Below are 22,786 nucleotides of genomic sequence, written 5' to 3'. Positions count from 1 at the left end.
TTCCATGTCTTGGCCACCATAAATAAAGCTGCAATGAACACTGGAGCACACGTTTCTTTATGTATAAATGTTTTCAGATTTTTTGGGTAGATACCCAGGAGAGGAGGGATTGCTGGGTCATATGGCAATTCTATTCGTAATTTTTTGAGGAACCTCCACACTGCCTTCCATAACGGCTGCACCAGTGTGCATTCCCACCAACAGTGTATGAGGGTTCCTTTTTCTCCACAGCCTCTCCAACATTTGTTACCATTTGTCTTGTTGATGATAGCCATCACAATGGGATTTATACATGATGTAATACAGAATTGTACACCTGAAATCTATGTAATTTTACTAACAATTGTCACCCCAATAAATTTAAAAATAAATTTAAAAAAATAAAAATAAAATAAACAGAAAAAAAAAGAAACAACTTTCAGTATTTTTTTATTTTTTAACACAGCTACTTTCCTTTGTTTACATATTTTCTATGGTTGATTTTATGCTACAACAGAATTCCAAAGTCGCAAGAGAGAACTTGTGGCCTTACCTGACCCTTTACAGAAAGTTTGCCAACCCCTGACCTAGATATATAGAGGGTGCCAAAAAAAAGTATACACATTTTAAGAAAGGAAAACTATTATTAAGATTGTAATACTCAATATATACCAATAACAAAAGACGAATACAAGTCATGTTTGACTTCTGCAATTACAAGAAGTTTTGAAAATGCTTACCATCAGTGTCCAGACATTTCTGATTACAGCGAACTACTGCTTGAGCAATGTTGACCGAAGTGTCCATTTGTATACATTCTTTTGGCACCTCCAATACTTGTTTCTATCTCCACACCTATCAAGACACCTGCCTGGAATGTACTACTCCCACTCATTCCTGCTGTCACCTCTATGAGGTGTCAAAGTAGAATTTTCAAAAAATTTTAGGGCAAGCCTGGTGGCTCAGGCGGTTAGAGCTCTATGCTCCTAACTCTGAAGGCTGCCGGTTCGATTCCCACATGGGCCAGTGGGCTCTCAACCACAAGGTTGCCATTTCGATTCCTCGACTCCCGCAAGGGATGGTGGGCTGCACCCCCTGCGGCTAGCAACAGCAGCTGGACCTGGAGCTGAGCTGCGCCCTCCACAACTAAGACTGAAAGGACAACTTGAAGCTGAATGGCACCCTCCACAACTAAGATTGAAAGGACAACTTGACTTGGAAAAAAGTCCTGGAAGTACACACTGTCCCCCAATAAAGTCCTGTTCCCTTGCCCCAATAAAATCTTAAATAACAAAATAGTTTATAAAAAAAAATTTAAAACATGATTCTCCCACAAATATAAAATTAATGTGAGCCAGACATTTAACTTATTGACAGAACCAGTAAGATGGTAAAGCTGGTTCCAGGAGCATTTAAGGAAGTAGGTATTTATAGGCATAAAAATAAATAGAATAAGGTAACAAGTTAAACAAAACTGATTGCCTTACAGAGCAACAAACCCGTAACTTTGGGGTTAGCTTTTCTGTCAGTCAGAAGTCTACAACTTAACAAGTAACTTCATTAATATTTAAGCTCCAATCATGTATTGAATAGCAAAGTCAAACACAGGTATCTCCCTCCTAGAGACTAATCATTGGGCAAGCAGTTTAAACCATATCCCTGTATGAACTGAGAGGTCATTCCTCTATTCCTTGCCTATTTCCATATTTTGGGTAATTTTTCTTCAGGAGGCCTGTCCTAATTGTTCCCGTCAATATCGACATCTCCTCCTTTCGACCTCTCCTCCTTTCATTCTCCCATTACTTTTTGTACTTCCATTATCCTGATTTGTGTATTTTATTTCCCCTAACAGGCAGTAGGCTCCTTAGAATCACTATTTGAGAGCTGGGATTTAACCTTCCATTTTAACAGGATTTGGGCACAGGGTCCAGTTGTTCCCGATACCTGCCTTGCACAGCATAGACACTAAATCCTTTTTTAAAAGTTTATTTTAAGTGTGTTTTTCCAGGATCCATTAGCTCCAAATTATGTAGTTATTTCAATATAGCTGTGGAGGGCACGCAGCTCACAGGTGGCCCATGCGGGGATCCAACCCGCATCCTTAAGAGCACTGTGCTCTAACCCGCCACCCAGGACACTAAGTGCTTAATGTTTAATATGAAACCCCCACTCTCTCCAAAACGTCTTATAGCACTTTCCATAAACCTCCTTTGTATTCTACCTAGCGATGCATTGTATTTCTCCCTTACTCCATTGTTAAACGCGGCCTTCTGGAGTAAGCATGAGTATACTGCTGATTCTTGGTTATTATCTTCCATTGCCCTGCACAAAGCTGCAGTTCGAGAGATCGGTTGAAAACAGATAGGGAACACTCTTCCCCAACTGATGTGCCTGGAGCCACGACTGTTCTAGTCCATTCCCACAAACCTTGGCTCTCCACTTTAATAACCTTCCTGTCTCACCTACAGTACTAATCTCTCAAAGCAGGGGCAAATGCCCGCCCCCAATGGCAAACGTTCTTCCTCAAAGGCCTCAAATTTCTGTTGCCCCTGAACAGGGTCTCCAATCTTCAGAAAAATGGCGAAGTGGACCAAGGTCCTCGATTCTGAAGTTAGCCCTTTTCCGCAAATATAACCAGCGAAAGGCGCTCTTTTCAAATCTTTATGCGGTGGACGTATCCTTAGCGAGTTGATGGATTCCCTCCACAGTAACCAATCCCCCATTTCACTTTCCAAGCCTCCCGCCTCCGTGCGTCCCTCCACCTCAACCTTCCTCCCGCTGTCAACGCATCCGTCTCCCGGGTAGACCGCCCAACGCGCGTGGCAAGGCAGTTAGGTGGCCAACGGTTTTCTACCGCGAGAAGGGAACGCGGGAGGAGAGGCGGGAACAAGTCAGGCCGGAGGGCGGGGGCGATGGGCGGGGCCTGCGCCGGGAAGGATCGCGAACGCGCTGGGAGGCCCCGCCCTTTCCGTAGATATCTCTAGAAAGCCGGGCCGGAGCCTGAAAACAAAGAGTGCGCAGGCGCGGCGGCAAGGCCCGGGCATTTTGCTGCGTCACCAGCCGCCGCCCGGCCTCACCAGCCCTCGTTCGCACGCACGCACGTTCATTCTCCGTCCTCGCGTCCCTTTTCCTACACTTTCCTCTTCTCCCCGACCGGAGGAGCCGCTCTGTCCGCGCGGTGCATTCTGGGGACCCAGGTCGAACCCGCCGCCGCCGTCGTCTGAGAGAAGCGAGAAGAGGCCGCACCGGGGAGAAAACGCCGGAGTCGCCACCGGAGAAGAGTCGATTGCCCAGCAGCTGCCACCGGAGAGGCCCGCCCACCCGTTTACCCGTCCCCCTGCCCCGTTCACGATGTGAGTGCGACACCCGCCAAGGGATGGTCGCCCCAGAGGGAGGCCGAGGCCACGCTGGGGGTTGCCGGAAAGCGCCCCCTCTCCTCCCCCGCTTTCGGCCCCTCAGCTTTCTCCCCTCCGTGGTGGCAGTCGTTCTTGCCTAGGGGTGGGAGGTCCAGTATCCTTTTTCCGGTTACCGTTGGCGGGTGGAGGACATTTTTCCACCAGATGTCCGCTTCCCCCACCTCTAAACCGTCCTTCAGCTTCCCCATGCCGGAAATCCCACTTTTTCTCCCTGGGCTGTTCGGGTCACTCCTAACTCTCCGGAACTTAGCTTTAGGCCTTAATCTCCTGTGAGCGTTTGGCCATGCGGCGCCCTGGAGGCGTGGACCGTCTTGGATTGCTACTTCGTTTCTTGGGCGTTCTGGTTCTGCCGCTCTCAGACGCCCGTCCTGGGCCAAGTGCACCTGTGGTGGGTGCTACCAGAGGCCGGTGGTGCTCCTTGTAGAGCACCACGCGGCCCTCCACCGTGAGCGACAAGGGACTGCTAGGCAACCGGAGGGAGGCCAAATCATCACCACAACTTATTTCTCACGGGTGCCGTGATTTCGCGAGTGGGGGGGCTTTCCTGGCCTCCTCCTAACTCCGGTCTCTCGAAGAGAGTGAAGGTTGCCAAAACTCAGTCGTGTCCCTGGCAGCGAGGAGTTACCATAGAACAGGTAGTTCTGCACGTGTCGAGTCGAAGGATAGTTGTGGACATTTTTCAGTGTTGTGTGTTAAACTTTGTGCGACGTTTCATGATCCTTTCTTAATTTAAGGATGGAATAGGAATATAACTGCCTTGTTTTAAAGCGCTTAAATCTGTTTACGTGGGGGTAACTAAAGATTCTTTTTTATGGTATAGGAAAACCTTGGTGATTTTAACCGAGGAGGAATTCTTGGCACTGCCGCTTCCGGGCTTTCACATTCTTAGGAAAAGTTTTTATCTTTTCAGATGTGAGAACTGCAGGTTTTATAGGTTTGGGGTTTTTTTTGTTTGTTTTTTAACTGCTCTCCTTTTTAACGGAGAGCAATAGAAGGGGAACAATTTTTATTCCCATAAAAAGTAATGCACTTTCAATTTTACTTAAAATAATAACTGACGGTGAGTATATTGGGCTAGAATTTTAAATGGAAAGGATACACTCTGAGTTGATGTCGTAGAACAAGCGTCTAGAAGAACGCATGTATTACTGTAAAGGGGATATATTAGAATTTTGGAAGGATTTCCCCCTCTAAAAGTGGTATCTAATAGATTTTGATCTATGTAAAATAGTTTTTGTTTTTCCCTTTGAAATCTCTTCTAACTAATGTAGCAGGATTGTCTATCTTAAAATATATGAGTACAAAATGAATACTCAGAGCATTACCAACTTTTAATAGACTAATGTAGCCAAATACATCTTTTCACAAAGAAATACCATATTTAGTATGGTTTGAAATAGAAATTTTCTGGAGATCATATAAAATAAAGTAGGTAAGACACGTTATGTAAGTGGATTAAAAGTGTAACAACCAATACCAAAAAGCCTTCTATGTAGTTTATAAGCGGCTACTTCAAAATTAGTGTTTTGAAGAGGCCAGATAATTTCATCCTCTTTAAAATACTCAGTATATGTCACCTTGCAAATTCTTTAGGGGATCTTACTGAACTAATAATGACTTGAATGAATTTACAAGGTGAATATTATGAGTCAGTTGCTTAGTTGCAAAAAAACATTTAATGGGTCATCCAGTCCTAGGAAGAATCTGTCTGATAATGGTCTGATAATCATTTTGTTGATATCTGCTGTAAAAATTTTTTTAGATGTGGAGAGAGACTTTTATGCTGGATATATTAAGGGTTTTAGGGTCTGTTTTTTTCTTATTGAATTCTCTTTAGTAGTGATTTCGTAGGTAAGTTTCTTTTAATCAAATTTTTAAAGTTTTGTCTAGTAGTTTACATAAAAGCCATCAATCTCTCACCCACCTACCTTGGAGAGAGCTGGGATTTTAGGACCTCCCTTTGCCCATTTAAGAGGAGCCCAGCCAAAGCCCCTGGGGGGTGGAGCGCAGGACGACTGCACTACTTTTTTTTTTTTTTTAATTCTTGTTGGTTCTAATTCTAAGTTGGACCCATAAACAATAGATACAAAGAAAAATGTTTCATGAATTTTGAGCTATTTGAAGTCATTCTTTCTGGTGTCTGGTACTTAAAAAATTGTCCAGAAACATACTGTGACTGTTTAACATTGGTTAAAATCTTTCTTCCTTTGCTATCACTCGACTTTATAAGATTGAGACCCCAAAATAAAATCAGTCTTTAGCCTCCAAAACAATTTGTAATAGTGAACATGTGCTAGATAGTTAATTTCTGTAAGTTAAGGAAGAGTAACTGATGATGGCCTTTGTTAAGTGTTGATTTCCTAACCACTGTAACTTGGCAACTGGATTTACTTTTTTTCTTTCTGTGCTTAGTTAGACTTTAACTAGAATGCAGTAGAAACTGGAATGGACAAATCACTTGAGTGCAGACCAGTGTGTACTGGTATTGTTAATTAAGATTCTCCTGTTTAATTGTATTTTCTCGATTTTAAAATCTTCTAGAAGCTATATAATTTGGGGGTCTTAGGTGGTTAGTAATTGTCACTTTTCAGGGGAAAAATACCTTTATAGTATCAACTGTTTAGAATCAACCTAGCTCTTAAATGCTTTAGATTGGTGTTTTACCTGAGTTCCTAAGTTGAGAGTTGTTGTATCTAGTATATTTTGCTACAAAAATACAAACTTTGTTATAGTAAACTTTTTATTTACTGTATAGATTGGCAATGATAGACTGACTTCCATACTTTTTCAGGACATCTTTGAACTTTTCATTTTTCAGGAAAATGGCAATAACTTTCAGCCTTATCTTGAGCAATACATTCTCCCCCGTGTTGTATTCCAAAGCCAAATAAAATGTGCTGTTATGGATTTTCTGTGCAATAATTGATCTTCTTCACATGTAGCCATACTTTATTGCTAATACATGTTTATATCAGGGCCCTTTCCAACTCAGCATGTTTAATTACCCTTGTGTACTGAAAGAATCTAAGTCATAAGTGTTTAAATATTTAAAAATATTATTCTGGGATCTGGTTCTTCAAATAGCAGTTCATGCAGTGCTAATTAATATAAGGAGCTGTCCCAAATAGAATTGGAACCAAGGGTTAGAACCAAGCATTTGTGACAGAAGGCTAATTTTTTTCCTAATTTACGAAAAAAGGGCGAGTAATTTTTCAGGTGGTCCTTTTATCTCCAGACAAATAACCACGTCTCTGTAGTTCAGTTTTATTATATAATCTAAATCACTGCTTCTGTTAAAACCTGTGCCATTTTTTTTAATGCAATTTTATTATTTTTTTAAGGAGGGCGCAGCTCACAGTGGCCCATCTGAGGATCGAACCATCAACCTTGGTGTTATTAGCACCGTGCTCTAACCAACTCAGCTAACACCCTTCCTCTCCTCCCCCCCCCCCCCCCCCCCCCCCCCGTGCCACTTCTTGAAGTACTGTAATAGAGCCCTAAGGCTCTGAAATTTGTAGTGGAGGCAGTGAGAGATCGATCTTGTTTGAGTCTAAATTTATATGAAGAAAAATTATTTTACCTGCTTTGGGGAATATTAAAAGGATGTGTGCACAAAAGTGGGAACCTGGGAAGCTCAGAGAAGAAAAGCACTAAGTTTTGGGGGGGGGGGTGTTATTTTTAAGAACAGCTTTCACTCTTACTATTTTAGAGTGGGAATTACCAAATAAAGGCACTAGCTCCCAGATTCACAAACATTCTTTGTTCGCACCTTGGTATCTTTGTACCGTGTTTCCCCGAAAATAAGACCTAGCCGGACAATCAGCTCTAATGTGTCTTTTGGGGCAAAAATTAATATAAGACCCAGTCTTATTAAGACCCGGTCATGTTATGTTATATTATACCGGGTCTTATATAGTATTATATAAAACTGGGTCTTATATTAATTTTTGCCCCAAAAGACACATTAGAGCTAATTTGTACGGCTAGGTCTTATTTTCGGGGAAACACGGTAGTTTTTTGGTGTGTTTGTTTGTTTGTTTTTTATGGTGCTGCATGGCCAAAAGGAGTAACCTAGCATTTCTGTTTATTAGGTAGTTGGGTCCAAACAACTTGAGTTCGTCTTAACAGCCTAGTAACTCTGAAAAATGAATACACATAAATTGAAAGAAAAATGTAGTTTATTGTATAATCACAGTATGCTTTTGGGGCACTACATAACTTCTTATACCTTGATAGTTGCATCTCATTTCCTGTTTCCCGTTTTTTTGGTTTAGTTATAACATCCACCAAAAAGCCAGCTTTGCAAAGATACACTTTGCAAAGATACAATCTAATGGCGAGGCATGTAGAGCAACGTACAGTTGAAACTGAACCACTTGGTATCTTGATGGAAGTTGAGTATCACTGAATTCCTCTCAAGTTGAAAATATTCTCAAAAAAGAAAGAACTAACATAAAAAAGAGAAGAAACAAACAAATTATTCTGTGGCTGCCCTGTAGGTTCCTGTGTAGTGGTGCCCTCATGCACCTTGGCACGTCATTTGGGAACCACAGGGCTAGCATGAGTGTATTTAGGTCACCTTTCCAGAAAGTTTTACATAATACAGAAGATCTGAAACTATGAGAAGCATATCTTGGGGTTTCTCTGAGCAAAGAATATGTGTATGAGAGAGTTTGGTTTTAGACATTTGTAGGCGGGGCTTTTGATAATATTTAAGGAAAAACAGCTCAGCCTATGAACCTAGAACCACTTTTTCCCTTTCTATAGCAAAATTTTCATGTTTCCATATCGTTTCTCACTTAGTACAAATTGAAATAGATATACCAGTTTCTTAATTATCTTTTGCAAATCAACCCAGTTGACAAATTTAGTTTTAAAAATCAGTAATTCTGAACTTTATAACATCTTTTTTTACTGCTAACTTTTTTTTTATTGGTTTTAATGAGTTTTATTTTTCTATAACCCTTCTTGATATTTAAAGATGCTCTGGGATGTATAAACTATTAGTGAATCTAGTCTTGAAGAAGCTTTTCACTTAATAGTATTACATTTAGCTTCTTTCTAAACCTAGAAGAAATTTACTCCCTTATTAAGCTATAGTAATAGACTAGTCTTCTGATTTCTATTTTATTTTAGAATTCAAAGTGATCTTTTAATTTAGACAAATAATGCTCCATTACGAAGAAACTCTTAAGAGGACACTCATTAATTACTTCCAAATAAAGTATCTGAGGTTGTATACTATTACAGAATATCTTAATGTTCTCCAACATCTTACAAGTTTAAATACACAATGTAGATGTTACCTTTCAAAGTACTAACAACCAAAGGATGCTATCTTATGATGTCCCACCTATTTATACATTAAGAAAGATAAACCATAGCTAGTAATGGACCTGATTCCATTACCCTCATGTTTCTTAGATTTTGGGCCTAGATTTCATCTAACTGTGAGCTTCCTAAGGGCAGGGATTTTTGTCTTTTGTTGACGGCTGTAGCTCCAGAACAATTCCTAGCACCATGTTCAATAAACACAATAAACATTTGTTTATTGAATAACATTAAGACGAAATGAATTTTAGCTATAAAGAACACATGAGGTGCTTGACTACGGTGAGGGTTGGGACTAACTGGGGTCTTCTACTGGTCCTGTATTCTGCTATATGACATCTTCAGTCACAGTAAATATATCTCATATAGCTTGGTGGGCAGTAGTTGAAAGATAAATTTGGTGAGTGCCATCTATAAATCAAATATCTAATTTTATATTCTATTGAGGCTTTGATATATTTTGGGAAATCTGGAAAAGAACCACCATTATCAGGATATACCCTCAAAGTACATTTAATTTGTGAACCCTTTATTTTGGGAATTATTGTGGGAATATTTAGTTTATTGGTTATGTTTCAGTCAGAACTTTCTCTTACCTGTGGATGATTGCCATAGGTTTCCCTTTAACTAATTCTACCCACCACCACCAATTTTTTTAAAATCTAAAGAAGTTGATTTTTCAGTCAAAATTAATCCCTTTTTCCCACTTTTTTCTGCTTAATTTCTATATGAGGCTGTTGATTGAAGATAAAACTTAATAGATTTTAAAACATTTGCCTGTTTTATCATAAAGATTATTGTTAATTATCACATCCTTGTATCACATTTTGCAGTCCCTTACATACTTTTACAGAAGTAGAACATTTTTATTAAATGGTCATTATTGCTATTTTCTCCAGTCATTGTATGTGTTGAAGAGCCTAATATTTTGTGACCAAATGATATTATCCTTTTTTTCTCCAATGGGTTAGAGTAATTCAAATATTAACAATGGTTTGTCACATTTCGTATGATAGAAACTTTATAATAAAGGAACCGATCTGATTGAAGCCATGACAGACATTAAAGATTTCTGGGGGAAATATACCAAAATAATGTGGAATTCTAGGGAATGAGATATATAGATAGATCTATATATTTTTCTATCTATATATATGTATGTATGTATGTATCTCCCATGATGTCGATCTAAACGATATACTTCAGGTAGCCACATTTAGAATTGTGTATTGGCTAAGATTTGTAGGCCTCTCACTTGAATACTAGTAATTTTTTGTTTCACTAAATTCTCATGTATGAACTTTAAGATTTTTCGTGTTTGCTATGTGATGGTCTGGAGTATCTGCTTAAAAACTTTTGAACTTTGGGATTTCTGAGAAAAAAGAAAATAAAGATGTTGGAGCTTTGACCGTAGTGTTGTTTATAAAGACAAGTCATGTGCTGTAGAATTCTATTATATATGGAATTCTCCCGCCCCCCCCTCTGAAATTTCAAAAGTTCTAAAGGGATGATACCGTGTTTTCTTATATAAGACCCGGTCTTATAGTAAAATAAGACCGGGTTTTATATTAATTTTTGCTCCAAAAGACGCATTAGAGCTGATGGTCTGGCTAGGTCTTATTTTTGGAGAAACATGGTACTGTAATTAATACTGCTTTTTTAACTACCCAGTGACAAAATAACCTTCTTTACATTGTCTTCAGGGACATCTGTGACCTATCCCTAACTTGGTTTTTCAAACTTAAACTTTATGAACGTACCTCAAATTATGTGTAGTGTGCCTGTTCTACCAGTTCATAAAAGGCTGGAGGTGTTTTGTCTTTTATAATTCAGTATGCCTTGCACATAGTAAACTGTCAAAAGAATTGCAGTAACTGGGAAATTTTCCTTAGCAAATTTTTTCCATTTAGCTTTGCTGGTTGTCTTAGTTTTTTGTGTTGCTGTAACAAACTACCACAGACTGGGTGATTTATAAACAGCAGAAATATATTTACTGGTCACTGTTCTGGAGGCTGGAGGTGCAAGATCTAGGCACCGCATGGTCACCTTCTGGTGAAGGGGCCCTCTTCCTGATTCATAGCTTTTTGTTGTGTCCTTACAGCAGTGAAAAGGGGCTAAGGATCTCTTCTGGAATCTCTTTTATAAGGCACTAATCTTATTCATAAGGGCTCCACTCATAACCAAGCACCTCCCAAAGATCCTGCCTTCTAATACCATAACATTGAGCATTAGGATTTCAACATACAAATTTTGGGGTGATGCATTCAGACCACTGCACTGGTGCATCCATTTTTTAAAGTGAGTGGTGCCTGTAATTTTCTACAAATTAGAAGTAAAGCCCACCAGATACTAGCATATTAAAAATAGTGTTTGGGAACACATGGTTTCCATTCTGTTCTTTTAAGACAAACTAAGAAATTTTAGTCCGAACTATAGAGGAGACTTTTTAGGTTATGCAAAATTTAATTGCTTGAATTGACATAGCCCTAATGTGGAGCTTTGAAGTTCTTGTCAGAAGAGCTTGGAATGTCCCACTGTGGGTTTTATTTTTTTTAATTTTTTTGGTATTTTAAGTAGTAGATTATTTACGTAATATATGCTGAGGTGAAAAGAGTTTTTGCATCTATAGGTATGTTACTACTAAAATGAATTAACAGACTGGCACAGTAGTTAAGAATTTTGCCAATGTTAATATACAGTTAGGGATAAATCCAATGGTAATTAGTTTAGGAGCTAAAGTAAAATCAGTCCCTCTTTGAGTTAATAGGAGAAAAAGGAGTGTTGTGATCTTCATTGAAGACAAAAAGGGATTTCATAGATTCTTGATTTCCCTTTCAAGTTAGTGAATATATGTTTGTTATTGGTTTAGGTTGTGTAGGGCCCCTCATATTTTCGATGGTTTAGATCAGGATCGCCTAGTAAATATTAGGTGGTGTGGGCCACAAATATTTCTGTCCCATTCTTGTTTTTACTCTTTAAAAAATAGAAAAACCATTTTTGGCTCCTGGGCCAACCTAAGTTTAGATCATTTAATTTGGGAAGTCATTGTATTAGTTTGCCAAGGCTGCCATACAAAGTACCAGAGACTGGGTGATTTAAACAGAAGTTTATTTCTTCACAATTCTGGAGGGTGTTAATCAGAGATTAAGGTATCAGCAGGGTTGGTTTCCTTCTGAGGCCTCACTCCTTGGCTTTCCTTAGCTTGTAGATGGCAGTCTTCTCTTGTGTCTTTACAGGGTCTTTCCTCTGTAATTGTGTCTTGCTCTCTTGTAAGGCCACCAGTCATATTGGATTATGGCCTACCCTAAGACCTCATTTTATCTTAATTACCTTTTTAAAGACAGACTCTCCAAATACAGTCACATTCTGAAGTGCTATGAGTTTAGGACTTGAACATGAATTTGGTGAGGGACACAATTCAGCCCATAACAATGATGTAACCCTGGGTTACTTAATGTGAATTTGAGGAAATACTTAATATGAATTTGAAGAAAGGAAAAAGATTCTCCCCTGGTTTCATTGTCCTTAATATGGACAGAAACTGAAGAGCTTATATACTTGGTTTTTGATAGAGCCATTGTAATAACCAGGTCACCATAAATGTGCTCCTCCACCATTACTAGGCTCTTAATATGTAACTGTTTTCAAGGTAAACAGTACTCTGTTAAGTATCTTCAGATTATATTGTTAAATGTAGCTACGAAAGTATTTACCAGAGTTTATTGAAATAGCCATTTGTAAAATGGATTGGGAGAAGAATCTTCTCATTAACCCAGTTAATTATTTTAGCTTTATGATGTATTTTTTTCAAACACACAAAAAAATAGAATACTACAATGAATCCTCATGTACCCGTTATTCAGCTTCAACCAGTATCAGCACAGGGTCATTATTTTTTTGTCTACTTCCTCCCCTTTTCCCCAGAGGATTTTATTTTGAAGTTAATCCCAGATACAATTCTTTAAAAATAGGGAACATTTACAGTCTGGATACCTATGGCTACTAGGAAGTGCTGTTGACCAAAGCAACAATTTTCGAAATTGTAGAATAAATGATTGGACAATTACAGCCAGATTTTGTGAGCTATAATTACTATTGCAGTCTTCATTTTCTTTTGTGTTTTAATTGAATGGAAAAGATTGATTTTCTTGCTTTTAAAATTTTTAAATAATGTAATTTCATAATTAGACTGGATTGCTCCAAAGCAAGAAAGCATTCATGCCAAAATCATTTAATACCATTTTTTAAAAAGTATTACGAACATAATAGGTCTCCATCTACCCATCATCCAGATTCAGCTCTTAGCAGCCATTTGCCACATTGCTTTATCCTTTGTCCCTTTTTTCCTTTCCTGCTTATTTTAAAGCAAACCCCATATACCTCAGTTTTCATCTCAAATGGACATTTTAAAAATAAAAAGTGTCTTTCACACCTAACAGCTAACAGTAATTTCCATATCATCTAATATTCTGTCCATATCCATATCTCCACTGTTTCAGTAATCTTTTTTTATGTTTAGTTTATTTGAATCAAGATGGCAGACCAAGTCCACAAATTGCACTTGTTTGATAACTCGTAAATCTTTTAATCTAGAGTGGTTCTTCCCTCCTCTTTACACCATTGATCTAAGAAACAGTACTCTGGATTTGTTTTCTTGTGTTATTAACTTGTCCCTTCTCATATTTCCTGTAGATTGGAATTAAGTTTACTGTGGAATGTATCATGTTGCATCAGATTAGGAGATATGTTGAGCTGTCCCATTTTAAGTGATGTTAAGATCGTAAGTTCTTTTCATCAACTGTTCATCTTGTCATTGTTAATTATTTCATCCATTATGATCACTGCCACATCAGTTTAAGGCTGCAGACTAGTGACTTTTCCCACTTACACCAAAGCTGGAATTCTGTACAGAAGTTTCCTTCATAAACTGGTCCTATTTAGTTACCATAAATGAAGGTTCATAAAGGGAAGGAAGGAAAAATGCCTGGCTCTTTAGTTACCAATTTGTAAAGAATTGGGGCTGTAGCATCTTTCAGTGATCAAGAATTGTAGGTAGTTTGTCTTGTATACATATTTTTTTTCTTTTCTAAATTTTTATTGGGGGATATTGGGGAACCATGTGTTTTTCCAGGACCCATCAGCTCCATGTCAAGTCCTTGTTTTCAATCTAGTTGTGGAGGGCGCAGCTCACTGGGCCCATGTGGGAATCGAACTGGCTACCTTGATGTTAATGAGCACTGCGCTCTAACCACTGAGGAAACCGGCTGCCTATAGGCGGCTCAGCTCCAAGCTCAAGCTGTTGTTTCTGACAGGTCCACGTGGGAATCAAACCAACGACCTTGGTGTTATGAGCGCTGCGCTCTAACCACTGAGCCAACCTACCGCCCCTTACATATTTTTTTAATCACTATAAACTCAGTTTTTATATTTACTGTATTTGAATCAATTTGCAGTCAGTCTTTCTGATGCTCAAATTGTCATTGGCCAAGGTGCGAGACCTTGATCATTGCCTCCTGTTTTGACCTCATTGTCCTTACTAGTCCCATTTGCACGGGGTGTCAGTGTTTCCCTCCTCAGGCCTAAGGTCAGCCATTTCTCTGTAGGAATCTTGGTTTCTTAGTTGGAAATAGTATTTTGGCACTGGAGTGTTAGTTGCTGCAGATTGTTATCATTGGTCCTTTTTAATAATAGGACTATGCGGTCACTTCAGTTTGAAAATCTATGAACCTAGTCATTTAAAGTTTTAATTACTGAGTTAGCAGGTATTTTCTATAAAAGACAAAACATGTTAGCACATATTGAAAATACCGTTAGGGCAAGAAAATTAGTAGAAATAATGTGTGGCCTACTGGGATTATGACCTATTCATAAAACTAAATTATTTGTTAGCTATATTAACATGCTAATAGAAGTTGTGATTCCTTAGTCCACAGAAGTTTGGTTTAAATGTCTTTTTCAGAGGAATTTTTAAAATCTGGTTTTTTGGTTTGAATCCGCCAATGGATGCCTAAAGAAATAGCGTTACCCTTGCAGATATGCTGGTATTTAGACATTGGATACTGCCATCTATAATTTTTAACCTACTTCAGATACAATATCAATGTTCCAGAGTACAGTGGTCAAGTTTAACAGTTGTATAAAAATGAATAGTTGGTTGCAACTTTTATTTATAGAAGGGATTTTATAAACTGCTACTTCTGGGTTGGGAATTTCAGAGCTTGGAAACAAAACAATTTTTTCAGTTGAGTTAATTTATGAGTAGTGTTTGAACATATAATTAATATTTTCAAACTTTTATTTTGAAATCTTGAATTTACAGAAGCATTACAAAAATACAAAGAATTTCTATATAGCCAATAACTAATAAGATTGTCAAAACATCACATGCTTAATTTTAAAAAATAATTGAAACATTTGAGAATGACGTGGTTCTTTCTTTCCCTTACTGTCTTTCCGATTCATTCTTCAGAGGCAAATGCAGCTAATTTATGTGCGTGTGAATTCCTCTAGGAATTATGCATATGCAGATATTTAAGTAACTTGGCTAAAGATTAGGAAGAAAAATTTTTAAGTATTTACTGCATATAATCTTTCAGCTGTTAATCAACCACATTTGACTGTATTTGCTTCTAACAGTTTTTTAGCCATATTCTAACAGATGGGTAGAAAGCTCTAGGCAGCTGACACTATGAAGATGGATAATACTATATTGCAAGCAATAGAAACAGATGAATAATAAGGAAAAAGCAAGTAGGTTGCTTCTAGTATAGCATATATTGGAGACGTGTAAATAAACAACGAGGCTGTTACCTAATGTCATTTAGAATCAAAAGTTTGTTAGAGTTTTTGCTCAGAAAAAAAACAAAGGTTGCTTTACATAGTCAGAAACAAACTGCAGGTGAGAATATTTTTTGAGGACAAATACTGTCTGTCTCATACTTTTAAGTTCTCCCCATGGCTCCTAGCATTTTAAGTAAAAATGATGAATACTATATTTCACTTGACAGTGGATTAGTCTGCCTCATTTTTTAATTCCGTGAAGTTGAATTCTAGGAGCAGAGCTTTATGGGAATGGTACATAAATTTTGACACGACTACATAATTGGTTAACTCTACTGAACATTGTTTTATTTTTAAATCCTTTTTAGTACAAAATCAGTATCATTGTGTTTTAATTTGAAATGTAGCTGTTAGGATAAAAATGTAGTTTCTGTTAGAAATTGTGGTAAACTGTCATAAAATAATCAATGCTCTAATGGAATAGCGAAATATGTTACTTATGCTAAACTTTGGAGATTGTGTAAATATTTAGTTAATGAATTCCAGCTTAACTTTGTCTAATTTTATCTCTTTGTAGGCAGCCTGCTTCTGCAAAGTGGTACGATCGAAGGGACTATGTCTTCATTGAATTTTGTGTTGAAGACAGTAAAGATGTAAATGTAAATTTTGAAAAATCCAAACTTACATTCAGGTAAATTTCCATTTTACATCATTGGGTAAAAAGTTTTTTCAGACAACTGAATAACTTTGGCTTGTTGTTTTGTGTTTTCATTGAGTTACTATACTAATCTTTACCTCTTGAAGAGACTCATTTTTTTTTCTTTATTTTTTTTATACAGTTGTCTTGGAGGAAGTGATAATTTTAAACATTTAAATGAAATTGATCTTTTTCACTGTATTGATCCAAATGTAAGTAGTCTTGATGCTTTAATCCTGCTTTTAAATCATGAGGAAAGAGACATACTTCAAGTACTCTTTTTAGCAGTGAGCACTAATTCTATTTTTCTTAATAGTTGACAGGGCTACCTAGGTATGTTTGTATTTTGGAATATTTTCCCCCTTCTGCATACTGCTTTTACCGTCACTGTTTGGACTCAGGTTGATACTCTTGAGGCTTGTCTTACCGAAGTATAGAATCTTTAAACTGTTCTATGATTGTATCATATTTACTTAATTTTTTAAAAAGTTTTATTCTATTCACCTTGTCCAGGGTAGAAAAAATGATCTTTTTTGCAGTTGGATAGCTTATGAAATTCTCAGTAGTTAGGGGATGTGTCTTTCAGAGCTGAGGGAAAGAAGTTAGAAAGGAGACATGAGGAATGACAAGCTACTTGATATCTTACAGTGATACTGGAGAGATAACTGGTGTGATAGAGCTTTTGTTTTTGTTTTTAGGATTCCAAGCATAAAAGAACGGATAGATCAATTTTATGTTGTTTACGAAAAGGAGAATCTGGCCAGTCATGGCCAAGGTTAACAAAAGAAAGGGCAAAGGTAGGTTTCTTTTTCATTCTTCGAAAGTTTTTTTTTACTTTAAGTAACAAAAAATGCATTTGTTTGGTATGAGGAACATAATGTTTTTGTTTCATAGACCATGTTTTTCTCTACTTTGAGATTTATTAATGTTTAGTTTTAACTTAAAGCCAAGTGTGGTCAGAACAAGATCAGCCACTAGTTGATGTGTAGAATCTTTTGCATTTGTGAGCCTTCATAAGTTATTCACATACCACCCAGGAGCATATTTCTGTGCCACTGAACAAAGGAAGTTAATCAGATATCTTAGCATAGTTCCTACCAGTGAATTTTTGTTGTTGCTTTTAAAAAGTAGGTTTGTTTAATAACTGTGAAAGAAGCTTCATTACTGCATTTGACTAAACTCTGATTTTTTTAGTCTATTCTTTTTTGTGTGCTAATTCCTAGTGGGTATGAGCCCAGTTTTAAAAAAGAAAAAAGCCAGTCTAAAAGTACACACCAATGAGTGCAAGTTAACCTAATCATAGGATGGTGTTTTTATTGCTCTGTAGCTTAATTGGCTTAGTGTGGACTTCAATAATTGGAAAGACTGGGAAGATGATTCAGATGAGGACATGTCCAATTTTGATCGTTTTTCTGAGGTAAGTTCTTTAAAATGCATTCTTCTGCCGCCCTCCCAGTTGTTTCTATGTAATCAGTTTAATTTGCTTTTAAAGCATATAGTAGTATTTAAGATACGCATCGCTTTACTTTGAAGGCCATTTTGCAGTAAAAACCGAATAAGGTCTCTGGTTGTTTTTGAGTTTTTTGTTTCATTTGTTTGTTTTGGGTTTTTTGTTTTGTTTGTGGGGTTTTTTTCGTTTTGTTTTTTGTTGTTGGAGAACAGTGTGTTTTTCTAGGACCCATTAGCTCCAAGTCAAGTCATTGTTTTCAGTCTAGTTGTGGAGGGCACAGCTCACTGGCCCATGTGGGAATTGAACCGGTGACCTAAGTGTTATAAGCACTGCACACTAACCGAGCCAACCGGCCGTCCTCAAATAAGATCTTAACAATAGTGCTCGTTTCGGCAGCACATATACTAAAAAGATCTTACAATAGTCATTTAATCCTGAAATTTAGCATTTTTTGTATGGTTTTTAAAAAATTCATGTTAAGCTTTGAAGTTTATGTATAAAGACAAAAAATAAACCATTCAGTCAATCAGTGTAACACAGCTAGTTTTTATTCCAGCATTGGAACAGATTTTTTAGGAGCACGAAATACAGTAATTGGCTTGCATTTTGGAGCCGTATAATGTGAATATAATAAACTCTTAAAGAATCATGACCAGATGTGCGCAATGAGTGTTATATAGGGATATTTTATTTTGCCAAGTCAAGGAACGGGTTTAAGTAAGTCTGTTTTTCCAAGATGTTTCCCAAATACATATTGCCATGGCCGAACAAATCATAGATGTCACTTTAGGTAGACTAGACCTTATCAAAAGTACTGCAGTAAAACTAATCAGAGAAGAGGACATTAGGTGTAGGTTGAAGATATGCCCATGAAATACATTTCTCATTGCAGTTTGAAAAACTGACTAGACTGTTTATATTTCTTTTTTGAAAACAAGAGTTAAAAGGAGTGTGTTTCCAGCTTCGTGTATCAACTGCGCATTTAACATCTCTCCTCACATGACTCTGGCACCTTAATTTCAAAAGCAGGAGGGAAGGATTCATGTGATTCTCCTCAACTGTGCTATTTCTTACCCGTATCAATTAGTGCCACCATTATGTGAGTTTTCCCAACTTCTTAACAGTGTTCTTTTTCACTGCCTTTCTCTATCCAATATAACATTAATTGCTGTCTTTGTTGCTTTGTCTTTTTGTTTTACCTTCTCCATAGCTTATAGCTTTTGAATATATTCAGTTCTATTTTTCCCTCCTTCTTCTACCTCCCCCACCCCCCCTCTGGTCCAAGCCGTTGTTTCTCAGTCTAGTTGTGTAGGACACAGCTCCCTGGCCCACGCTGGTATTATGAGCCTTGCACTCCCCCCAGGTGAGGCAGTCAGTTGCCAGTTGTTGGCCGACCGCTCTCAGTAGCCCACGCTGGCCACCGGCCGCTCATGGCTGCACAGAGCAGCCCATGCCGACTCACCGCAGCCCAGTTCCAGGGAGAGCCGTTGTTCACAATCTTAGCTGTAGAGGGCGCAGCTCACTGGCCTTTGTGGGAATCAAACTGGCGACCTCTGCGTTAGGAGCATGGCAGTTCCAACCACCTGAGCCAATGGGCCGGTCCTTCAGTTCTATTTCTATTAAGTGCTGTATCCTCAGCACTTAAATTGTGCTTGGCATATTTTGAGCATTTTGCTCCTCAAAGAAGCCTGACCAAGGTGTTTGACATGGCATTCAGATGTAGGGAAATTTTACTATTCATGTCATTCAAGACTAGATTGGTCAGAATTTTTATACCAAGAGACTTGACTAGATGTCTAAAGTCCAAGTAAGCATATATTTTTGAAGTCTTTGATTTTTGTTTACAAAGTTACGCATGGTTGTATAAATACTATAAAGTTTTAAAAATTTAAACATCACAGAAAAGTTGTAACCTTCCCCATCTGATAATAATTTCATCTTTGGCTATTCGTACCTCCTTAAATAATACACTACTTGCTTTATGATTAGAAACAACTAAATGTAGGAAATTGGTACTTCAAGTAAGTATGTTCTGTTAGTCCCAGTTTATTGTAAATATACAAGGGTATTTATATATATACATGGTTATTTTCCACGGTGTGTACCTTTTTTTCAAGTATTGTGTTTATGTTTTTAACTTAGTTAACCACTGTTTAGTCTTTGATTCAATGTGTTCAGGTCTTTTTTTTTAAAGATTTTACTGGGGAAGGGGAACAGGACTTTATTGGGGAACAGTGTGTACTTCCGGGACTTTTCTTAGTCAAGTTGTTGTCTGTTGTCGTTTCAATCTTAGTTGTTCAGCTCAGGTTGAGGTCCAGTTGCCATTGTTAGTTGCAGGGGAAGGAGCCCACCATCCCTTGTGGGAGTCAAGGAGTCCAACCTACAACCTTGTTGTTGAGAGCCCACGCTCCAACCAACTGAGCTATCTATCCACCCGGGAGCTGAGCTTATTGACTTCATTTTAGTTGCGGAGGGCGCCAGCTGGCCCATGTGGGAATTGATCCAGCAGCCCCTTTGCCCAGAGCTCGTGCTCTAACCAACTGAGCCACTCGTCTGCCTGTGTTCAGGTCTTTTATACAAACTATTCCGAAGGACTTTATCTGTTCTTCACAATAATTAAAACTGTAATGAGAATACTATAATACACATGCCAGTTAGCTCAGAATATAGAACTTGACAACTACAAATGAACCCCATTCTTTTTTTTAATCAGTGGTAACTGCTATTCGGGATTTGGGTGTTTAGTTTCTACGTCATACATACCTTGCTGGATGAATTTCAGTAACTTCACTTTTTTTTTTTTTCAATAACTTAGTTTTAACTTCTTCCCTACAAGTTTTCAGGATTTTATGTAATTATCTATGATTTACCTTTTCCAGAAAGGAAGCTACTTACTGTTTGCTTTTTTTTTATTGGTGGAAATCTATGGCAGATATAAAGTTTGTTCTGGAGCGTGCAACCTAATAATTAGGGCTTAATTTAACATCATTTTTAAAACTAATTTTTACACTTCAAATAGATGATGAACAACATGGGTGGTGATGAGGATGTAGATTTACCAGAAGTAGATGGAGCAGATGATGTAAGTCTATCAATTCTTTTCTGTTTACTTAAATAATAAGAAACAATGTATTTGACAGGTTTGATATAGATTCAATATTTGCTTTTTTTGCCGCTTCTCAATACTTTTTTTCTCTAAAGGGGTGAAAAATAATTGTTTAAATGTGCTTATTTTTGAGGGATGGATACCTACTAGGGAACTGGTATCCTGTGGACCATTTTTAAAGAGATCAGATCTCAAAAGAATCATTACATAGAGACATCATGTGTCTTACTCAATTTTAAGAGTTAGTTTAGGAATTATTTTGACAAAGAAAGTTAAATAGTTTCCACGGCAGGATTGGTCAGAGATAATAGTAAACAGATGGATGCTGTGAATCTACAAAGGATATACTGGACCGCTCTTCTCAACATGCCCCCCTCTGGCATCCTGTTAAACATCTTTCAGAAAGTTGTTTAATACAGTTTGGAAAATACTTAGACAATTCAACAGCTATGATTAGAATTCATTGTCTTCTATCAGCCCAGGGTCTAGTTGAGTCATTTTTTCTCTTTTATTGAATGTCGAGAGAAGAGAAGTCATTTCATACCATGAGTCAGTCTGGTTGATGGGGAATTTGAAGGGCGGCACAGTTCCTGCCAAAGGCACACCTTCCTCAGCAGTACATATGTTCGTCCTAAGTAAATTTACTGTAAAGTCAATTGATGATATTCATAAGCTTGATATAACCGTATGTCTTTGCTACTTTAGTGAAAAGTACAGTGCATCAGCTTTTTAAGGCAAACTGTTTAATTTGCAGAGGAATACTTAATCAACTTGGTAACTGTTTTTTATTTCCCCTTCTGCAGGATTCACAAGACAGTGATGATGAAAGTAAGTGTGTTTGTAAAAAATATGTATTACATAGTGATATTTCACATCAAAGACCAATTCTCAAAGCAGAAGTTAACTTCTTTACAATTCTTAGAAGAAAAATGATTATTTCTTTATGGTCTCTAATAAATACCCAAAGCAGAAATTTAAATGATTCAAGATTCAGATTCATAAAGAGACAACCAATTCTCTAAGAAACTGGCTCTGTTGCTGGCTGCTTTTTCTGTAAGACTTTGAAGTTGATAGATTATTTCCTTGTAATTCATACTAATCTTTTAAAAATCCTTTCAGAAATGCCAGACCTGGAGTAAGGAATGTTGTCGTCACCAGATTTTGAGAAAGAAAAATAACTTCTCTGCAAGATTTCAGAATTGAGAGAATTCCTGAATTGATAGCTCTAAAGGCAGATGCTGTATTTGCCTCCTTTAACCCATTTTTCAACCTGTTTGTTTTCTTAAAGGCTTCACTAAGGGTTGATAGGTACCATTGTATGGGGCAATTTTAAGTCAGTTAAGGAAGCAATTTTAAGTCACCTTATGCATGAACATTTCCCAGATTTCCATGACACTGTTGAGGTCATAGACAATTGATACAGCAATTGTGATAAATAAAAACATTTCACCTGAGTCTCCTTTACTTCATAACATAGATACTGACATAATAGAAAGCTCTTGGCTTACAGAAAGATAACTTAAGTTTTAGGTTTTAGAACATGGACTCAAACTGGCCAAAACAAATTGGTTGATACCTTAAACTGGTAACCCGTTGTTCCTCTGGTATATTCTTCAGGATTGTTCCACTAAAGTTTTATTTTTAAAAAAATTTACTTCACATTATTGTACATAAGTGATCACTTGTCAGTGTTCCAGATGTATCTTAGCTAAAACTAGTGAATGCCCTAATTTAGATGGTTTTTGAAGCCTGTACATTTGGTATTGTTTGACCCTTAACCTTTTACATCTCTTAGCATGGAGGACGAGGAAAGGCTGTACATTGTTGCTTGAGAGTCTGTACATTTAGACCAAATTTGTATTTGCACTGTCAGTATGGCAAATGAGTGATAAAAATGTTAATACACTATTGGATTTTTTATTTTTTTGATCCAGCTTGTACCAGGCTGAAAACCTCAATTTATGTTCATGACAGTGGGAATTTTTTTTTAATGTCTACATTCTTTCTAATAAACTGTTGGAAGACTT

General features: G+C 37.5%; 1 protein-coding gene across 1 annotated transcript; it reads left to right on the top strand.

Moving 5' to 3' along the window:
* The first annotated feature begins 1,366 nt into the window (after nt 1-1,366).
* On the top strand, nt 1,367-22,786 carry PTGES3 (prostaglandin E synthase 3). The gene is made up of 10 exons (XM_019742414.3): nt 1,367-1,399; nt 2,537-2,653; nt 2,815-3,332; nt 16,084-16,197; nt 16,346-16,415; nt 16,902-17,000; nt 17,531-17,620; nt 20,673-20,735; nt 21,563-21,587; nt 21,879-22,786. Exons 1-10 carry the CDS (start codon nt 1,367-1,369, stop codon nt 21,896-21,898), a joined length of 1,149 nt encoding a protein of 382 aa, XP_019597973.2. The 3' UTR covers nt 21,899-22,786.

The sequence above is a fragment of the Rhinolophus sinicus genome, chromosome 1 (assembly GCF_057876585.1).
Source record: "Rhinolophus sinicus isolate RSI-liver-muscle chromosome 1, RSI-T2T, whole genome shotgun sequence".
Lineage (NCBI taxonomy): Eukaryota > Metazoa > Chordata > Mammalia > Chiroptera > Rhinolophidae > Rhinolophus > Rhinolophus sinicus.
Note: the sequence above shows the minus strand (reverse complement) of the source record. Positions and strands in the feature narration are given on the sequence as shown.